The 21,041-nt window shown below is 42.8% G+C and overlaps 2 protein-coding genes across 2 annotated transcripts in view; one reads left to right on the top strand and one right to left on the bottom strand.

Annotated features, from left to right (window-relative positions):
• Positions 1–7,790, top strand: part of LOC109908416 (eyes absent homolog 3-like) — a 32,468-nt gene extending 24,678 nt beyond the window's left edge. Inside the window, exon 17 of the mRNA XM_031794953.1 lies at positions 1,930–7,790. Coding sequence (XP_031650813.1) covers positions 1,930–2,010 — 81 coding nt within the window. The 3' untranslated portion in view covers positions 2,011–7,790. The remainder of the gene's footprint in view (positions 1–1,929) is intronic.
• Positions 5,760–16,994, bottom strand: LOC109907142 (XK-related protein 8). Its single transcript, XM_020504925.2, has 3 exons — positions 16,543–16,994; positions 11,776–11,966; positions 5,760–9,891 (listed from the first exon to the last, which is right to left on the bottom strand). Exons 1-3 carry the CDS (start codon positions 16,860–16,862, stop codon positions 9,161–9,163), a joined length of 1,242 nt encoding a protein of 413 aa, XP_020360514.1. The 5' UTR covers positions 16,863–16,994; the 3' UTR covers positions 5,760–9,160.
• Positions 16,995–21,041: the final 4,047 nt, after the last annotated feature.

Here is a 21,041-nt window from a genome sequence, read left to right as displayed (position 1 = left end):
TATGTCAAATACTTCTGCTGTTCACCAAATACTTCTGTTATTTACCAAGTACTTCAGTTATTCACCAAATACTTCTGCTGTTCACCAAGTACTTCTGCTGTTCACCAAATACTTCTGTTATTCACCAAATACTTCTGTTATTTACCAAATACTTCTGCTGTTCACCAAATACTTCTGCTGTTCACCAAATACTTCTGCTGTTCACCAAATACTTCTGTTATTTATGAAGTACTTCTGTTACTCACCATATACTTCTGTTATTTACCAAGTACTTCAGTTATTAACCAAATACTTCTGCTCTACACCAAATACTTCTGCTGTTCACCAAATACTTATGTTGTTCACCAAATACTTCTGTTATTCACCAAATACTTCTGCTGTTCACCAAATACTTCTGCTGTTCACCAAATACTTCTGCTGTTCACCAAATACTTCTGCTGTTCACCAAATACTTCTGCTGTTTACCAAATACTTCTGCTGTTTACCAAATACTTCTGCTGTTCACCAAATACTTCTGCTGTTTACCAAATACTTCCGCTGTTTACCAAATACTTCCGCTGTTTACCAAATACTTCCGCTGTTTACCAAATACTTCTGCTGTTCACCAAATACTTCTGCTGTTCACCAAATACTTCTGCTGTTCACCAAATACTTCTGCTGTTCACCAAGGCCCTGATTCCAGGTTTAAACTGTTACATGTGGTCTCAGTTCCATAATGATTCCGATAGGCTACATGTCCCACATTATTGCACAACATGATCTATAATATGATCCACTCATGCTAGCGACCCTCAGGAACAACTACACAGAGGAAGGGAAGGTAAACGGAATGGAATGATGCTAAATGTAAGCTACAAATTTAAAACCGTTATAAATGTATGTGGGCATTACTGATGGTGGCTCCCGATAGTGGCTAATATTTAACATGATACAAATTGGAAAATAAAACAAAGAAAAACCTGGGCATAATTAAAACATTGTAATGAGTTTACATCAACTCAGCAGGTTCATCCCTACAGAAGCCTATAGCTTGGGTGTCCAAATTTAATCCACTCAAATTACGAGGGCACACAATTACAATTCTGAGTAACAGCACAGCTATTTTATAGCCTATTTCACGGTGGAAAAGGATCTGCAATACAGCGTAGCCTAGTGGTTAGAGCGTTGGACTAGTAACCGAAAGGTTGCAAGTTCAAATCCCCGAGCTGACAAGGTACAAAATCTGTCGTTCTGCCCCTGAACAGGCACTTAACCCACTGTTCCTAGGCCGTCATTGAAAATAAGAATTTGTTCTTAACTGACTTGCCTGGTTAAATAAAGGTAAAATAAAAAAAATTATGGTTTCACATTCATCTCCGGGGAATCATCAGTACAAATCATCTAAAACAATTGCTTTGTGGATTTACAATCCCCTTCTCCAAATCGATTTACTCATTTACCTAGGTCTTATCAATAACTCTTATCTATTATACATTACCGCGCATGGAGAATGCTGTTATTTGTATCGCAAAAACATAAAGTAGAGGATGCCTTTTTCCACTTGGAGCCGGTAGGTTCGCTCAACCTGATTCATGGTTTCCTCGCGCATGAAGCCGGTGGAATTTTATAATGAAATGAAGTCAAGGTCAGAATAGAGTATATCTGTAGACACAACTCCCGCCATACCTTTTCATTTCTTAGATCTCCGACCCTGAACGAATAGCGGGTGAATAGCATGCTAGTCTCAATCTTAAATTCAAGGTCAGAATGTGCATTTAAATCAAATTAAAAAAGAATTATGTTCCATTTTATGCACTTAAATTCAGGCTCGGAATCAGGGCACATGTACTTCTGCTATTCACCAATTACACTCAGCACTGCAGTAAATAAGACTTGGGAGTATTGATTTGACTGGTGGTTCTTCATGCCGTCTCCCTGCTCTCTTTGCAGCACAACATGCCTTTCTGGCGTATCACCACCCACGGGGACCTGGTATCCCTCCATCAAGCCCTGGAACTAGACTTCCTGTAGAACGGAAGGAATGGAGGTTAAGACACAAAGGGAAACGTGTGTGTGTGTGTGTGTGTGTGTGTGTGTGTGTGTGTGTGTGTGTGTGTGTGTCCAACCCTTCTGTTCGCTTGTGGAGTGACATTATAAGCTGAGTGTCCTCAGCTCCACACCAGCCCTCAAACTCACACACCCTTTACACACCTGCTGGCTGTAGTCTGTCGCTCTTTTCCCTGTGTGATGGCCGTGGACTGATCTGTGGTGGACTTTGGGGTGGCAGTGGCTGGGAAGCAGACTGGACAGACAGACCTACTCTCTGATGTAGAGCTCCTCTCAAGCAACACTCTCCATATGGCAGCTATCCTCCAAAGACTGAGCCTGATCACTGGGGCATAGCAGCAGCGACCGACCGACGCCGACAGGCAGGACATGACTAAAAATGAAGACCGTTCCCATATCCCTCTCTGAAGTGTCTGTAGTCTCTGGCTCCACAACCCACAGGCTGTTTTCCTCTGTTCTCTCTCTGACTTGCATCCCAAATGGCACCCTATTCCCTATGTAGTGCACTACATTTGATAGGGCCTAGTGCTCTCATCAAAAATTGGTGCACTACATAGGGAAAAGGGTTCCATTTGGGCCTCTTGTTAGTGGATCGACTAAAGCAAAAGGTCTGCAGCCCTGTCTGGCATCCCGGACGGACCCTTCTGGTTGTTTAGACCTTACACTTTTACTATTTTTCCAAATTCTCTTTCTGTAGGGTAGCTATTCATGAAAGTACAATGTCACTTCGAATGTTTTTTATAATTTGTAGTTTTAAAAGGTTGTTTTGCATTCCAAATGACTTGAGGTATCATTGATTAGGGTTGGTAATAATTTTAGTCTTTTCAAAGCATATGATTGGATGACTACTTAAGAATGACCTTCAATTGACCTTCTGGATGTAACCTTTCCACTAGTTCACTAACAGTACTGACATGTTCTCCATAGACACCTCCGCTGTCCTGACCTCTCCACTGTGTCACGGGCTTCAACAGCCTAACCGACTTCTGTGCTCTTTTTTACATAAACTGATGTGTGGTCAGAATGACTCAATGAAGACCCTAACAAACCTGTATTCCACTGCATGGTATCAAGGACGCCAGGTTACTATGTAGTTAATCATAAGAACAGCCAATCCAGGCGTTTTCTGTGAGAAACAGCCAATCCAGGCGTTTTCTGTGAGAAACAGCCAATCCAGGCGTTTTCTGTGAGAAACAGCCAAACCAGGCCTTTTCTGTGAGAAACAGCCGAACCAGGCCTTTTCTGTGAGAAACATCCGAACAAGGCCTCTCTGTGAGAAACAGCCGAACCAGGCCTTTTCTATACATTTACATCTAAGAAACCAAGGATGGGCCTTCGAAACAATGTGCATCTTCATCCGCGTGACGCTGATGTTCACACATGTCATCATAACCTGTGGAAGAAACCCTCCCCTTGGAGTAGCTGTTCCTCAGAGCACAACCCTCCCCTTGGAGTAGCTGTTCCTCTGAGCACAACCCTCCCCTTGGAGTAGCTGTTCCTCAGAGCACAACCCTCCCCTTGGAGTAGCTGTTCCTCAGAGCACAACCCTCCCCTTGGAGTAACTGTTCCTCAGAGCACAACCCTCCCCTTGGAGTAGCTGTTCCTCAGAGCACAACCCTCCCCTTGGAGTAACTGTTCCTCAGAGCACAACCCTCCCCTTGGAGTAGCTGTTCCTCAGAGCACAACCCTCCCCTTGGAGTAGCTGTTCCTCAGAGCACAACCCTCCCCTTGGAGTAGCTGTTCCTCAGAGCACAACCCTCCCCTTGGAGTAGCTGTTCCTCAGAGCACAACCCTCCCCTTGGAGTAGCTGTTCCTCAGAGCACAACCCTCCCCTTGGAGTAGCTGTTCCTCAGAGCACAACCCTCCCCTTGGAGTAGCTGTTCCTCAGAGCACAACCCTCCCCTTGGAGTAGCTGTTCCTCAGAGCACAACCCTCCCCTTGGAGTAGCTGTTCCTCAGAGCACAACCCTCCCCTTGGAGTAACTGTTCCTCAGAGCACAACCCTACATGTCTTTGAATTCCTGCAAAAGAGACTTAAAAGCAGTTGGCTGGAAGGGATGGCACAATCACACACGTTATATTAAATATTATATTAAATACAGTGGAATTGTTATCTGTTATTGGTCAATACTGGAAATGATGTTAAGACCAAGAAGTCACGGGAGATTTGTCTGGCCAAGATTTCCTCACAACATGACAGATAATTAGCATCACAAAGATCACGTGTTGTCATTGATAAATGGAAATGTTTCTGTGTCTCTGTTGTAGAATCGATCTCTAGTTGATTTTCCTCCATTTGAATCGTGAGGGTCACACAAAACTCCATTATTTCATAGTGGGGGTGTATTGGGACCTCTAAATGTGCCATTGATTGTACAGGACCGGCTGCCCAAAAAATATTGGCCTACTGCCACTGTGTAGCCAGTCAGTCTACCCTTGTCATTAGGGTAGACTGGGGGGAGGGGGGGGCAGCAGCATGTAGCTGGTCAAGAGGTGGTTAGAGGGTTGATGTTATGAATCCCTGGTCCATGTGAGATTACAATTGAACAATACTGAGCCCGACGATGCCGATCATTTTGACACTTACGGCTTGACCAGTAAGAATGTTTTTCTTGTGTATGTCTTTGTGTGTCTGTATATATGCATACTGTGCCTTTTTTCTCAACATTCTCTATTATTATATATATATACATGCGTGTGTGTGTGTGTGTGTGTGTGTATATACATGCGTCATCTCTACAGGAAATACTTCAGATGTGTTAAACACATGATCAAACATGGTTGTTACACACTTGAGTTGAAGTGTTTAATTTTCCGACACCTACTTTTTTTTTATACCGTTATTCATCTGCTGAAACCTTTTCTTTAACCATCAGTAACCATTTCCGTGTTGCTATGTGATTTAAAAATATATATTTTCTCTCCCTTACAGTTCAGTTTTTATTTCTTGTTTTGATTTGATTGTCCTGTCGATACATACATGCTGAAATGCTCTGCTCTCAAGACGAGTCACAGCCGAAATGCTCTGCTCTCAAGACGAGTCACAGCCGAAATGCTCTGCTCTCAAGACGAGTCACAGCCGAAATGCTCTGCTCTCAAGACGAGTCACAGCCGAAATGCTCTGCTCTCAAGACGAGTCACAGGCGAAATGCTCTGCTCTCAAGACGAGTCACAGGCGAAATGCTCTGCTCTCAAGACGAGTCACAGGCGAAATGCTCTGCTCTCAAGACGAGTCACAGGCGAAATGCTCTGCTCTCAAGACGAGTCACAGGCGAAATGCTCTGCTCTCAAGACGAGTCACAGGCGAAATGCTCTGCTCTCAAGACGAGTCACAGGCGAAATGCTCTGCTCTCAAGACGAGTCACAGGCGAAATGCTCTGCTCTCAAGACGAGTCACAGCCGAAATGCTCTGCTCTCAAGACGAGTCACAGCCGAAATGCTCTGCTCTCAAGACGAGTCACAGCCGAAATGCTCTGCTCTCAAGGCAAGTCACAGGCGAAATGCTCTGCTCTCAAGACGAGTCACAGGCGAAATGCTCTGCTCTCAAGACGAGTCACAGCCGAAATGCTCTGCTCTCAAGACGAGTCACAGCCGAAATGCTCTGCTCTCAAGACGAGTCACAGCCGAAATGCTCTGCTCTCAAGGCAAGTCACATCCTTGTCCACTAAGTCAGAGCATCCTTTTCCATGTTGAAACCTGACTTCACCTTTTTAGTTTATTTTTTTTATTTTTTATTTTTTTTGAATCGCTGTGTCTTGGATTCACTGCTTAGACAATCACATCTCAATCACTTGGGGTCCAGATCCACCATTCCCCTGGTGAAACATATAAAGTAGTCTGTAACAGCACCACTATGGGACATGAGAGAAATAGTAAGCATTGTAAAATTATGAATTAGATTATTTGGAATAGAAGGGGTATCTTGGACATGGAATTTTGTAAAGTTGACAAGACAGACCGGTGTCTTTAATTGACTGACTGCACATTCATATTACAATCTGTTTCCACAAGTAAAAAAATATATATAAGATCAGACAAGCTTGATCCTCTGATGCACATCTTCAATATCTAACATCATGGAAATCAATCAACCCCAGCCAAAAACATTTGATCTGTTATGGCTGATTGTCATGCTGATCATGTCTCTAGTGTTGCTTCACACCTTTTGGTTGGTATGATTGTTTTAGTTTTTTTTGTAGTCCTGGAATGTGTTTACAATATTTGTATCAGTGATGTTTTTTTTAAATTTGATTTTTTAAGTACTATGTTACTAACAAAGTGTGATTCTGTATGTTTAATTTTTTTAATTTGATTTTTTTACATTTTACTTAGTCAGGGGGACTGTTTTAATGTATCCCTTCAATTTGTATTAAAGACCAGGAACTATGTACCATTTTATATACTCTTAACAAACCTTTTGTTAAAGTGCATTTTGTTGTACTATTTCAACTGTCGAATGCAATGAGCTATGAATGTACATAGTTTTGTAGGGATATATCTGGCTCAACTTGTTCATGCTTTGTAGGGATATATCTGGCTCTACTCAAGACGATGAAACACACTATATATATATACACAAAAGTATGTGTTGACTCCCCTTCAAATTAGCGGATTTGGCTATTTCAGCTACACCTGTTGCGAGCACACGGCCATGCAATCTCCATAGACAAACATTGGCAGTAAAATGGCCTTACTGAAGAGCTCAGTGACAGTAATATTAAACCGAGGACAGACAGTAATCGTCTGTCCTCGGTTTAATACTCACCACCGAGTTCCAAACTGCCTCTGGAAGCAATGTTAGTACAATAACTGTTTGTCGGGAGCTTCATGAGTTAGTTTTCCATGGCCGCACACAAGCCTAAGATCACCATGCGCAATGCCAAGCGTCTGCTGGAGTGCTGTAGAGCTCGGCTGCCATTGTCCTCTGGAGCAGTGGAAACGCGTTCTCTGGAGTGATGAATCACGCTTCATCATCTGGCAGTCCAACAGACGAATCTGAGTTTGGCAGATGCCAGGAGAACGCTACCTGCCCGGATGATTAGTGCCAACTGTAAAGTTTGGTGGAGGAATAATGGGGCTGTTTTTCGTGGTTCGGGCCCCTTAGTTCCAGTGAAGGGAAGTCTTAACACTACAGTATACAATGACATTCTAGATGATTCTGTGCTTCGAACTTTGTGGCAACAGTTTGGGGAAGACCCTTTCCTGTTTCAGCATGACATTGCCCCTGTGCACAAAGCGAGACCCATACAGAAATGGTTTGTCGAGATCGGTGTGGCAGAATTTGACTGCCTTGCACAGAGCCCTGACCTCAACCACCATCGAACACCTTTGGGATGAATTGGAACGTCGACTGCGAGCCAGGCCTAATCGCCCAACCTCACTAATACTCTTGTGGCTGAATGGAAGCAAGTCCCCGCAGCAATGTTCCAACATCTAGTGGAAAGCCTTCCCAGAAGAGTGGAGGCTGTTATAGCAGCAATGTTCCAACATCTAGTGGAAAGCCTTCCCAGAAGAGTGGAGGCTGTTATAGCAGCAAAGGGGGGGGGGAACCAACTCCATTTTAAATTACCATGATGTCCGGAATGAGATGTTCAACGAGCAGGTGTCCACATACTTTTGGTCATGTAGTGTATAACCACATTTTTTTAAATGGGACCGGAAACACTGTTGAAGGCCCAATAAGGTTGTCCTGTGTACATTAACACTGATGGTAGTGTAAATACAAATTAAAGTACCTTGAAAGTGCCTGGTTTCATTGTCAGTGTTTTGCAATTGTTATACACTCTGCTGTAAATTAACAATAAGACAAATACTATACATCATCTCAAAGTGCTTCAGAACCTCGCCATCACCTGTATGGACATTTTTATTTATTTATTTTTGCCTTTGGCATCACTGTACAAAAAGGATCACATTCACATCACACACATGAAACCAGACAGTCCAGCACACAAAAGACGGAGGACATTGGCACATTCACTCAGAACTGGCCACCCCATCTGCACTGTTAAAATTACATTCTCACATCCCCTCTAGGTTTTTACCATCTAGTCCTGACAGAGTCCACGCCCTGCTAACATTTCAGGAAGCAGTGGTGAAAGTACTTAAGTTAAAAAAATACTTTAAAGTACTACTTAAGTTTTTTTTTTTTGTGGTATCTTTTTGCCTTTTTTTATTCCATACATTTTCCCTAACACCCAAAAGTACTCGTTACATTTTGACTGGAAAATGGTCCAATTCACGCACTCATCAAGAGAACATCCCTGGTCATCCCTACTACCTGATCTGGCGGACTCACTAAACAATGTTGGTGTGCCATTGGCTATCTATAAATAAATACAAACATTGTTTGGTTTGCTTAATACTGAATTTGAAATTATTTATACTTTTGACATTTAATTTAAGCAATTCCATTTACTTTGGACACTTAGGTATATTTCTAACCAAATACTTCTAGAGTTACTGAAGTAGTATTTTACTGGGTGACTCACCTTTAATAGAAAATGACTCAAGTATCTTTACGTTTATTAAAGTCTAAAGTATTTTGTTCCACTACTGTCAATAAGTAACCCTGATTAGCTGTACTCACGAGGTCATAATCATAAGAAGTTCATGACCACGATAAACATTACTGTAATGTTTACCTTCATATTAGAAATGCACAGTGCCAAACAGAACTGTCTCGTATCGCCATCCTCGTCTTCATAGAACAAATCATTCCAGTAATTTTAATGAATGCGTCAACATTTCTCAGTGTTTCAAGCTGTAGAGCTGGTTCGTTTAAGTAGGGCAGGGGTGTAAAACTCATTCCACGGAGAGCTGAGTGTGGGTTTTTGATTTTTCCCTTAAGACCTAGACAACCAGGTGAGGGGAGTTCCCTACTAATTACTGACCTTAATTCATCAATCAAGTACAAGGATAGATCGAAAACAGACAGAACTTTCACTCATTGTGTGTTTAAATTGTGACTGATCAACAAATAATGAGTAGTTATTTACGAGCCAAGGTCATTTGTAGATCAGTCAGTTGGCAGTTGCCTGGCTGGGTTATCGGCTGCAATGTTGAACAAGCCCATACAGTCTTCTCAATGTGTAGGAGCCATCTGATAATCTGGATTAAGAGTAAAAATTACCAGCTAAATTCCTCATCCTTTTATTGACCCTGACGGACAGTTCTGGATGCTCTGTATGACCCATAACCCTAAAGTCAACCACATCTTCCCCATTTGGGGGGACCCCCACCGACACCGACATCAGCTCGAGATGACACTCAACTTCTCCCTGCTTTGTAATCTTTGGGTGACAGAACTTGTAGTATGTCACCTTGAGACAGAGTCCAGCTATGTAGAGTGAGATCATAATGACAAAGATGACATAGGGATCTAGTGGCAGTTCAGAATATGGAGGGTTCTTCATCATCTGCCACACCCACAAACCACAAAGCATCCCAATATCCACTCCTATCCAGGTGTGGTAGATGGTGCTCCGCTCCCTGGTGTGCCCCTCCACTATGCTGAACCAGCTAAAGTACCAGATGAGACCTACGGTGGCCCGGTAGAGCCATTCTCCACCGCCGCTGTCCATGAAGTTTGTCTTCAGTTGCCAGGCGACAAAAAATAGAACCATCCAGGAAGACAGGAAGTGGGCAGCGATGAAGCAGGGGAAGACCGAAGCAAAGAGGGCGACTGCTGCCACACGTGGACCAATCAGGAGCAGGTTCCACATGAAGTAGACCACTGAGGAGCCCCAGCCCTGCTTGGCCTTGTCTGGGAGGAAGGAACGCAGGGAGCGGTGATACATGGTCACGCTGACGGCGATGGCAGACACTGAACCAAGTGCCTTCAAGACTGAGGGAGAGAAAAAAAACAAATTCAGGATATTATATCAGGTAAAACTGTCAATGAACTCGGCATGTTAAATAACAGACAATCAAGTTATCTGTCAATGAAAGGAATTATAAAAATGTATCATCAGGTCTGGAGTCAGTCACCTCTTAAATTATGAGTAGGGTCAGACCATTGAAAATTCTGGGGCATAGTTACAAGCTATATGACTTATATCCAGATATCCAGTTGAAGTCAGAAGTTTACATACACCGTAGCCAAATACATTTAAACTCCGTTTCACAATTCCTGACATTTAATCCTAGTAAAAATTCCCTGTCATGTCAGTTAAGAGCACCACTTTATTTTAAGAATGTGAAATGTCAGAATAATAGTAGAGAGTGATTTATTTCAGCTTTTATTTCTTTCATCACATTCCCAGTGGGTCAGAAGTTAACATGCAATGCTACCAAATACTGAGTGTCTTTAAATTGTTTAACTTGGGTCAAACATTTTGGGTAGCCTTCCACAAGCTTCCCACAATAAGTTGGGTGAATTTTGGCCCATTCCTCCTGACAGAGCTGGTGTAACTGAGTAAGGTTTGTAAGGCCTCCTTGCACGCACAAGCTTTCTCAGTTCTGCCCACACATTTTCTATGGGATTGAGGTCAGGGCTTTGTGATGGCCACTCCAATACCTTGACTTTATTGTCCCTAAGCCATTTTGCCACAACTTTGGAAATATTCTTGGGGTCATTGTCCATTTGGAAGACCCATTTGCGACTAAGCTCTAACGTCCTGACTGTTGTCTTGAGATGTTGATTCAATATATCCACAACATTTTAAATCCTCATGATGCCATCTATTTTGTGAAATGCACCAGTCCCTCCTGCAGCAAAGCACCCCCAAATATGATGCTGCCACCTCCGTGCTTCACGGTTGGGATGGTGTTCTTCGGCTTGCAAGCCTCCCCTTTTTCCTCCAAACATAACGATGGTCATTACGGCCAAACAGTTCTATTTTTGTTTCATCAGACCAGAGAACATTTCTCCAAAAAGTATGATCTTTGTCACCATGTGCAGTTGCAAACCGTAGTCTGGCTTTTTTATGGTGGTTTTGGAGCATTGGCTTCTTCCTTGCTGAGCGGCCTTTCAGATTATCTCGATATAGGACTCGTTTTACTGTGGATATAGATACTTTTGTACCTGTTTCCTCCAGCATCTTCACAAGGTCCTTTGCTGTTGTTCTGGGATTGATTTGCACTTTTCGCACCAAAGTACGTTCATCTCTAAGAGACCTGAGCAGTATGACAACTGCGTGGTCCCATGGTGTTTATACTTGCATACTATTGTTTGTACAGATGAACGTGGTACCTTCAGGCGTTTAGAAATTGCTCCCAAGGATGAACCAGACTTGTGGAGGTCTACAATGTTTTTTCTGAGGTCTTGGCTGATTTCTTTTGATTTTCACATGATGTCAAGCAAAGAGGCACTGAATTTGAAGGTAGGCCTTGAAATACATCCACAGGTACACCCCCAATTGACTCAAATTATGTCAATTAGCCTATCAGAATCTTCTAAAGCCATGACATAATTTTCTGGAGTTTTCCAAGCTGTTTAAAGACACAGTCAACATAGTGTATGTAAACTTCTGACCCACTAGAATTGTGATACAGTGAATTATAAGTGAAATAATTGGTCTGTAAACAATGGTTGGAAAAATTACTTGTGTCATGCACAAGGTAGATGTCCTAACCGACTTGCCAAAACTATAGTTTGTTAACAAGAAATATGTGGAGTGGTTGAAAAACGAGTTTTAATGACTCCAACATAAGTGTATGTAAATTTCCAACTTCAACTGTACCTCAAGGTCTTTGTGTTCTAAGTAATTCTGTGTTTGCTTTTACGTACTTGTAATGGGCTCCACCTCTCCCCTCTGGATGATGATGGTAATCATGAGGACAAGCTGTGGCGCGCTCTCAGAGAAGGTCTCGATGAGGCGCAGCAGGCTAAGGTCATGGGTCAGATACACGGCGTTGCCCTCCATGTAACGCTTTCTACAGCAGAAGCCACATATCGAGATCCTCACAAGACCAGCATATCTAAAATGACAGCCACATACATTATTATTTTCATTTTTATTCTATAAAAAAGAGTTTGGTTAGAGTTTGTTTCTGCCTTGAGATGAGAGGGGAAACATTCAGAGAATGTACTACTCCAAGAACGTGCTACTCTGACAATTGTTATTTTTACCTTTATTTAACCAGGCAAGTCAGTTAAGAACAAATTCTTATTTTCAATGACGGCCTAGGAACAGTGGGTTAACTGCCTGTTCAGGGGCAGAACGACAGATTTGTACCTTATCAGCTCAGGGGTTTGAACTTGGAACCTTCCGGTTACTAGTCCAACGCTCTAACCACTAGGCTACCCTGCCGCCTCTAACCACTAGGCTACCCTGCCGCCTCTATACTCTAACCACCAGGCTACCCTGCTAATGTTCCCGTGGTGTAAAGTCCCTAAGTAAAAGTACTACTTAAGTAGGTTTTTGGGGTATCTGTAGTTTACCAATTATATTTTGGACTACTTTTACTCCACTACATTACTAAAGAAAATAAAAGTACTTTTTACTCCACACATTTTCCCTGACACCCAAAACTACTTGTTAGCCAGACAGAAAAGTGGTCCAATTCACGCACTTATCTAGTGGTTAGTGCGTTGGGCCAGTAACCAGAAGGTTGCTGGATCAAATCCCCGAGCTGATAAGGTAAAAAAACAATCATTCTGCCCCTGAGCAAGGCAGTTCCCCGGGCGCCAAAGACGTGGTGTCGATTAAGGCAGCCCCCTGCACCTTTCTGATTCAGAGGGGTTGGGTTAAATGCGGAAGACACATTTCAGTTGGACAACTGACTAGGTATCCCCCTTTCCCATCCCTGGTCATCTCTACTGACTCTGATCTAGGAGATTCAATAAACACAAATGCTTCAATTGTAAATTATTTATTTTTTAGCCCTTTTTTGTGATATCCAATTGGTAGTTACAGTCTTGTCCCATCGCTGCAACTCCCGTACGGACTCAGGAGAGGCAAAGCTCGAGAGCCATGCGTCCTCAAAAACACGACCCTGCCAAGCTGCATTGCTTCTTGACACACTGACCGCATAACCCGGAAGCCAGCCGCACCAATGTGTCGGAAGAAACACCGTCCAACTGGCGAACGTGTCAGCGTGCATTGCGCCAGGCCCGCCACAGCGAGATGGGACAAGGCCATCCCAAACCCTCCCCTAACCAGGACGACGCTGGGCCAATAATGCGCCGCCTCATGGGTCTCCCGGTCGAGGCCGGCTGCGACACAACCCGGATCTGTAGTGACACCTCTAGCACTGCGATGCAGTGCCTAACATGCTGACCAGACCACTCGCGTGCTTGCTGATTTTGTCCACCCACACCTGACATGATCAAAACGAACTCTGAACCAACTATATTAATTTGGGGACAGGTCAAAAAGCATTAAATATTTATGGCAAATTAGCTATCTAGCTTGCTGTTGCTAGCTAATTTGTCCTGGGATATAAACATTGGGTTGTTATTTTACTTCTGATCACACTGCTAGCGTTGCATGTGCAGCGTGGCAAAATAAATGTACACATAGAGTAGCAGTCAAAAGTTTGGATGCACCTACTCAAGGGTTATTCTTTATTTTTGACTATTTTCTACATTGTAGTGAATAATAGTGAAGACATTGTAGTGAATAATAGTGAAGACATTGTAGTGAAGTAACACATATGGAATCATGTAGTAACCAACATTTTTTTTTAAACAAATCAAAATATATTTTAGATTCTTCAGAGTAGCCACCCTTTGCCTTGATGACATCTCTGTACACTTGGCATTCTCTCAACCATCGTCATGAGGAATGCTTTTCCAACAGTCTTGAAGGAGTTCCCACATATGCTGAACACTTGTTGGCTGCGGTCCAACTCATCCCAAACTATCTCAACTGGGTTGAGGAGGCCTGTGGAGGCCAGGTCATCTGATGCAGCATTCCACCACTCCCCTTCTTGGTCAAATAACCCTTACACAGCCTGGAGTTGTGTTTTGGGTCATTATCCGGTTGAAAAGCAAATGATAGTCCCACTAAGTGCAAACCAGATGGGATGTTGTATCGCTGCAGAATTCTGTGGTAGCCACACACCGCCCGTCACTACTATGCAAGCCAGGCATAGTGGGTCCCATGTCATCCAAAAAGGTCAACTGAAAACCCCAGTAATTCCAACTGCAAAACTTAAAATGAAGAGAATAGTATTATAATGAATCGATGTATATACATGTAACAGTGTTAAAATATACTTTATGTATTTCACCAAAAATCCCTCATATTTATTATTAAGGTTATTTTAAATATGTATTACATTACTTTCAAGAGTGAATTATTTTATTGTATTTATTTTCTACATTTTCTTAATTCCTTAATTTTGTTAACAAGTAGGTATGTGTGTGGCAATATCCAAACTTTTTCCCAACAGATATTATCAATAAATCCATTCCAATAAGGCATGACATAAGGTATAGATAGATACAACATCCTGCTGAAACAAGGTTCGTATCGCTCTGTTGTTGGATGGACCAAAAGATAAACAAATCTTTCCTACTGATGAGTCAACAGGGTCAACGGAAGGTAGGCTCTGGGGGTCTTGACACGTTCCTGAATAATAAAGCAACACCTGAGGGAATGGCATCTGAAACAACTGCAAAATCTTTAGGACCTTGTAAAGTGATAAGAATTCCTTATAACTGAGTAAAATACCCTCTGCATTTACAGTGAGACATAGTGAGTTTTCTAAATTATTTTCTGCACTGTCTTTAATCAGGCAAATATACTTGTATGGAGGCCAGACGGCAGCAATAATGTATGCCTTGTGTTTGTATCCATTCCATGCAGGTATGTTGTGAAATGTGACGATTTTGTATTTGATGTGCCAAGTTAGCGGTCGTTGATTTTGCTACTTGCCCAGGCATGTCAAAAACGGCGTTGTTGCTTCATTACTATGCCTCCGATACAATAGTACACTCTTAAGAAATATTTAGCAGTTATTAGCAAATTATTAGTGTACAACATTTATAGAAACGAAATGAGTCTTTTGAAAATATGAACATGTACAATGGATTTTATTGTTGATGTTTTTACTACTGAGTTTGCTCAGCGCGTTATGAGGAGAGGCACATATACTTGTATGGAGTCCAGGCGGCAGCAGTAACGTTTGCCTTGTATTTGTATCCATTCCATGCAGTCATTAAAAGAGAGACAACCGGCTGAATTGTGTCCAGAGCCTCATCTTCCACCTACACCTTACCAGAACATAACGCAGAAAGGTACCGGTACAGAACCGGTTACATACACATTTAAAAATGGCTATTTCATTCAAACTTCTCACTCCTGTTATTCTTATTCACACCTGTTACCCTTCATATGAGTAACAGGACTGAGTTTTTTTTAGCATATCATTTGCAAATACATTAAATGTAGCCACATGCCATCAACGCTAATAGCACCTTCAAGTGGTTTATCAAATCTATATAAAAAAACTAGAATAACATCCAAGAAATAAGATTGACATTCTCAGTCATACAGAAAAGAGTGATAACTTACTTTTGGTTTGCGGTTCAAACACTTAAAAGACACCCTCGTCCACTTTCCCTCACTTTATGCCCTTGGGGGAATCCCTGTTGCCAATCTTGGAGGGCGGTCCAAATTATTAGCCAAACAAGGGAAGCTTGCAACGTAAGCCCCTCAGCCCTCGTTTTTATTCTGCTTTGAGAGTGTACAATTATGTTCACTCCGAGGTCTGAAACTCCCCACAATTCAAAAAACGACGATTGTAGGTCCACTAAGAAAAGTAGGTGAAAACTCGAAAACAACATTAATGGAGAAGTCAAAATATAAGTGTAAGTAGAAACGAATGCAAATAAGTTAGACATTGTACTACTAATGCACATGACTGCACAAACACGTATCATAAAAAGTAAATATTTTGTTTGGTTATCTTTTGGAAATTGTAGAAGAAAAAAAATATATATTCTTCAGAAGTTCCAGCTAGCTATCATACAGTAGGCGTATATTAATTATATATATATCCCCTCGCCCATACCCGGGCGCGAACCAGGCACACATCAACAACAGTCATCCTCGAAGCATCGTTAGCCATCGCTCCACAAAAGCCTCTGCAAGGGGAACTACTACTTCAAGGTCTCAGAGCAAGTGACGTCACCGATTGAAACGCTATTTAGCGTTTTACATGATGTATCTTTAAATTGCAATTAGGACAAAGTGCCAGACACTTTGCTTGATAATATAATGTATTATACAGACACTTTTCATTCATATTCATGCACGTAATGTCCTGGGGACAGAAAAGACACCGATTCAGAATGGCCCTTATACTTTTACTTTTGATATTTAAGTATATTTTATCAATTACATTTACTTTTGATACTTAAGTATCTATAAAAACCAAATACTTTTACTCAAGTAGTATTAGTATAGGAATCTTTACTTTTACTCAAGTATGACAATTGGGTATCTTTTCCACCACTGGTGATACAAGTTCCTTAGGATATCAACACAGTCCGTGGCTGTTTCTTTTCCCAGTTCAACAAGTTAAGTCAACAAAAGTTTAACTGAACCTGAGGTAGACTCCCATCTGGAACACATGAAGGATCTTGAGTGAGTGAAGGCTCTTCACAAGGCTCTCTGTCCTGGTCTCAGTGCTGTCCTTGTCATAGTGGTACCACAGCCAGCTGAAAGCCTGGACCAGGGCTGAGGAGCCTAGTAGTAGAAACATCAGCAGTCCCATGAACACGTAGGCCTCTTGTTGATAGAAAGTCACCACCGCCCACACGTCTAGTACCACATCCAGGAGAAAAAACAACATACCTCCGACAGTCAACAAGAAGTCAGAGGCGGGGTACTTGAATGGGATAGATTGTCCCGCGTCCTCCTCCATGGTGGATGTGTAAAACTGAAAATTCACAGGTTTGCGTTGGCTCTAGTACTTATCAACCCAATGAAAGAGAGAGAAAGAGAAAGAATGCATTACTTCTGACGTCTCCTCACTCTGGAGGAAGGCTTGCACTGTGAAACTGAAAGTAAGCAAACGGCAGAAGTACAGCAGGTTTTCATTCCTCCCACCTCCCAAATGCTTTTGGGGGAGGGACAAGAGAAATTTTGCATATAACAGAGTATTTCAAGTTGAGGGCAACATTGTTACTCTAACTTCCGCGACGCATATAAGGCCCTGCCCCGCCCCCCTTTCGGAAAAGCTGACCACGACTCCATTTTGTTGATTCCTGCCTACAGACAGAAACTAAAACAAGAGGCTCCCACGCTGAGGTCTGTCCAACGCTGGTCCGACCAAGCTGACTCCACACTCCAAGACTGCTTCCATCACGTGGACTGGGAGATGTTTCGTATTGCGTCAGATAACAACATTGACGAATACGCTGATTCGGTGTGCGAGTTCATTAGAACGTGCGTTGAAGATGTCGTTCCCATAGCAACGATTAAAACATTCCCTAACCAGAAACCGTGGATTGATGGCAGCATTCGTGTGAAACTGAAAGCGCGAACCACTGCTTTTAATCAGGGCAAGGTGTCTGGTAACATGACCGAATACAAACAGTGCAGCTATTCCCTCCGCAAGGCTATCAAACAAGCTAAGCGCCAGTACAGAGACAAAGTAGAATCTCAATTCAACGGCTCAGACACAAGAGGCATGTGGCAGGGTCTACAGTCAATCACGGACTACAGGAAGAAATCCAGCCCAGTCACGGACCAGGATGTCTTGCTCCCAGGCAGACTAAATAACTTTTTTGCCCGCTTTGAGGACAATAATGTGCCACTGACACGGCCTGCAACGAAAACATGCGGTCTCTCCTTCACTGCAGCCGAGGTGAGTAAGACATTTAAACGTGTTAACCCTCGCAAGGCTGCAGGCCCAGACGGCATCCCCAGCCGCGCTCTCAGAGCATGCGCAGACCAGCTGGCCGGTGTGTTTACGGACATATTCAATCAATCCCTATACCAGTCTGCTGTTCCCACATGCTTCAAGAGGGCCACCATTGTTCCTGTTCCCAAGAAAGCTAAGGTAACTGAGCTAAACGACTACCGCCCCGTAGCACTCACATCCGTCATCATGAAGTGCTTTGAGAGACTAGTCAAGGACCATATCACCTCCACCCTACCTGACACCCTAGACCCACTCCAATTTGCTTACCGCCCAAATAGGTCCACAGACGATGCAATCTCAACCACACTGCACACTGCCCTAACCCATCTGGACAAGAGGAATACCTATGTGAGAATGCTGTTCATCGACTACAGCTCGGCATTCAACACCATAGTACCCTCCAAGCTCGTCATCAAGCTCGAGACCCTGGGTCTCGACCCCGCCCTGTGCAACTGGGTACTGGACTTCCTGACGGGCCACCCCCAGGTGGTGAGGGTAGGCAACAACATCTCCACCCCTCTGATCCTCAACACTGGGGCCCCACAAGGGTGCGTTCTGAGCCCTCTCCTGTACTCCCTGTTTACCCACGACTGCGTGGCCACGCACGCCTCCAACTCAATCATCAAGTTTGCGGACGACACAACAGTGGTAGGCTTGATTACCAACAACGACGAGACGGCCTACAGGGAGGAGGTGAGGGCCCTCGGAGTGTGGTGTCAGGAAAATAACCTCACACTCAACGTCAACAAAACTAAGGAGATGATTGTGGACTTCAGGAAACAGCAGAGGGAACACCCCTCTATCCACATCGATGGAACAGTAGTGGAGAGGGTAGCAAGTTTTAAGTTCCTTGGCATACACATCACAGACAAACTGAATTGGTCCACTCACACAGACAGCATCGTGAAGAAGGCACAGCAGCGCCTCTTCAACCTCAGGAGGCTGAAGAAATTCGGCTTGTCACCAAAAGCACTCACAAACTTCTACAGATGCACAATCGAGAGCATCCTGGCGGGGTGTATCACCGCCTGGTATGGCAACTGCACCGCCCTCAACCGTAAGGCTATCCAGAGGGTAGTGAGGTCTGCACAACGCATCACCGGGGGCAAACTACCTGCCCTCCAGGACACCTACACCACCCGATGCTACAGGAAGGCCATAAAGATCATCAAGGACATCAACCACCCGAGCCACTGCCTGTTCACCCCGCTGTCATCCAGAAGGCGAGGTCAGTACAGGTGCATCAAAGCTGGGACCGAGAGACTGAAAAACAGCTTCTATCTCAAGGCCATCAGACTGTTAAACAGCCACCACTAACATTGAGTGGCTGCTGCCAACACACTGTCAATGACACTGACTCAACTCCAGCCACTTTAATAATGGGAATTGATGGGAAATTATGTAAATATATCACTAGCCACTTTAAACAATGCTACCTTATATAATGTTACTTACCCTACATTATTCATCTCATATGCATATGTATATACTGTACTCTATATCATCGACTGCATCCTTATGTAATACATGTATCACTAGCCACTTTAACTATGCCACTTTGTTTACATACTCATCTCATATGTTATACTGTACTCGATATCATCTACTGTATCTTGCCTATGCTGCTTTGTACCATCACTCATTCATATATCCTTATGTACATATTCCTTATCCCCTTACACTGTGTATAAGACAGTAGTTTTTTTGGAATTGTTAGTTAGATTACTTGTTCGTTATTACTGCATTGTCGGAACTAGAAGCACAAGCATTTCGCTACACTCGCATTAACATCTGCTAACCATGTGTATGTGACAAAGAAAATTTGATTTGATTTGATTTGATGAGATAGTAAAATAATTTTAACATACTGTTTTACACACTTTGTATGTGTAGTATACATTATACAGTATTCTAGTCATGGCTCATTCTATATGATTCTATACTGCTGTCCACACCTTTTCTAGTCATAAACTGTCAATGTCTACACACACCATTTTAAACTGAGTATACAAAACATTAAGTACACCTGCTCTTTCCATGACATAAACTGACCAGGTGAAATCATGTGAAAGCCATGATCCCTTACTGATGTCACTTGTTAAATCCACTTAAATCAGTGTAGATGAAGGGGAGGAGACGGGTTAAATAAGATTTTTTTAAGCCTTGAGACAATGTGGACATGGATTGTGTATGTGTGCCATTCAGAGCGTGAATAAGACAATACAACAGATTTAAGTGCCTTTGAACAGGGTAGGGTAGTAGTTTCCAGGCGCACCGGTTTGTGTCACGAACTGCAACACTGCTGGGTTTTTCACGCTCAACAGTTTCCCGTGTGTCTCAAGAATGGTCCACCATCCAAAGGACATCCAGCCAACGTGATACAACTTTGGGAAGCATTGGAGTAAAATTGGGCTTTAATGGGACAAATGTCATCCAAAAAATGTACTCAAGTTTTCCAAAAAGCACCTGGATGATCATCAAGACTCTTGAAAGAATGTTCTATGGACAGATGATTCGAAAGTGTAACTTTTTTGGCGTGACATGGGACACATTATGCTAAAACCAAACACTGCATTCCACAGTAAGAACCTTATACCAACGGTCAAGCATGGTGGTGGTAGTGTGATGGTTTGGGGATGCTTTGCTGCCTCAGGACCTGGACAACATGCCTCAATAGAAGGAACCATAATTTCTGCTCTGTATCAGAGAATTCTACGGGAGAATGTCAGGTCATCAGTCAGGGAGAGGAAGCTGAAGTGCAGCTGGGTCACGCAGCAAGACAATGATCCAAAACACACAATCAAGTCTACATGAAAATGGTTAAAAAGCAACACATATGAAGTTTTGTAATGGCCTAGTCAAAATCCAGACCTAATCCCAATTGAGATGTTGTGGCAGGACTTGAAATGAGCAGTTCATGCTTGAAAAACCATAAATGTCACTGAGTCGAAGCAGCTAAAGGTGGCACAACCAGTTACTGATTTGTAAGGGGGCAATTACTTTTCACACAGGGGCATTGTGGGTGTTGCATAACGTAGTTTATGAAATAAAGGAAATAAGTATGTCATTGTTGTGTTATTTGTTCATTCAAGTTCCCTTTTTCAAATAAAAGGTTTTGGTTGAAGATCTGATAACAGTACGAATCACAAATATGCAAAACTCGAGAAAATTATAAAG

The sequence above is a fragment of the Oncorhynchus kisutch genome, linkage group LG17 (genome assembly GCF_002021735.2).
Source record: "Oncorhynchus kisutch isolate 150728-3 linkage group LG17, Okis_V2, whole genome shotgun sequence".
Classification (NCBI taxonomy): Eukaryota; Metazoa; Chordata; class Actinopteri; order Salmoniformes; family Salmonidae; genus Oncorhynchus; species Oncorhynchus kisutch.
The sequence above is the reverse complement of the archived record's forward strand: the minus strand, read 5'-3'. Positions and strand labels throughout refer to the sequence as shown.

Excerpts from the sequence above, each read along its gene's own strand:
- LOC109907142 (XM_020504925.2), bottom strand. The coding sequence starts at position 16,862 with ATGGAGGAGGACGCGGGACAATCTATCCCATTCAAGTACCCCGCCTCT. Across the intron at positions 11,967-16,542 it reads CAGATGGGAGTCTACCTCAG|ATATGCTGGTCTTGTGAGGA; the intron begins GTTCAGTTAAAC and ends CTGTCATTTTAG. Across the intron at positions 9,892-11,775 it reads AGAGGTGGAGCCCATTACAA|TCTTGAAGGCACTTGGTTCA; the intron begins GTACGTAAAAGC and ends TCTCTCCCTCAG.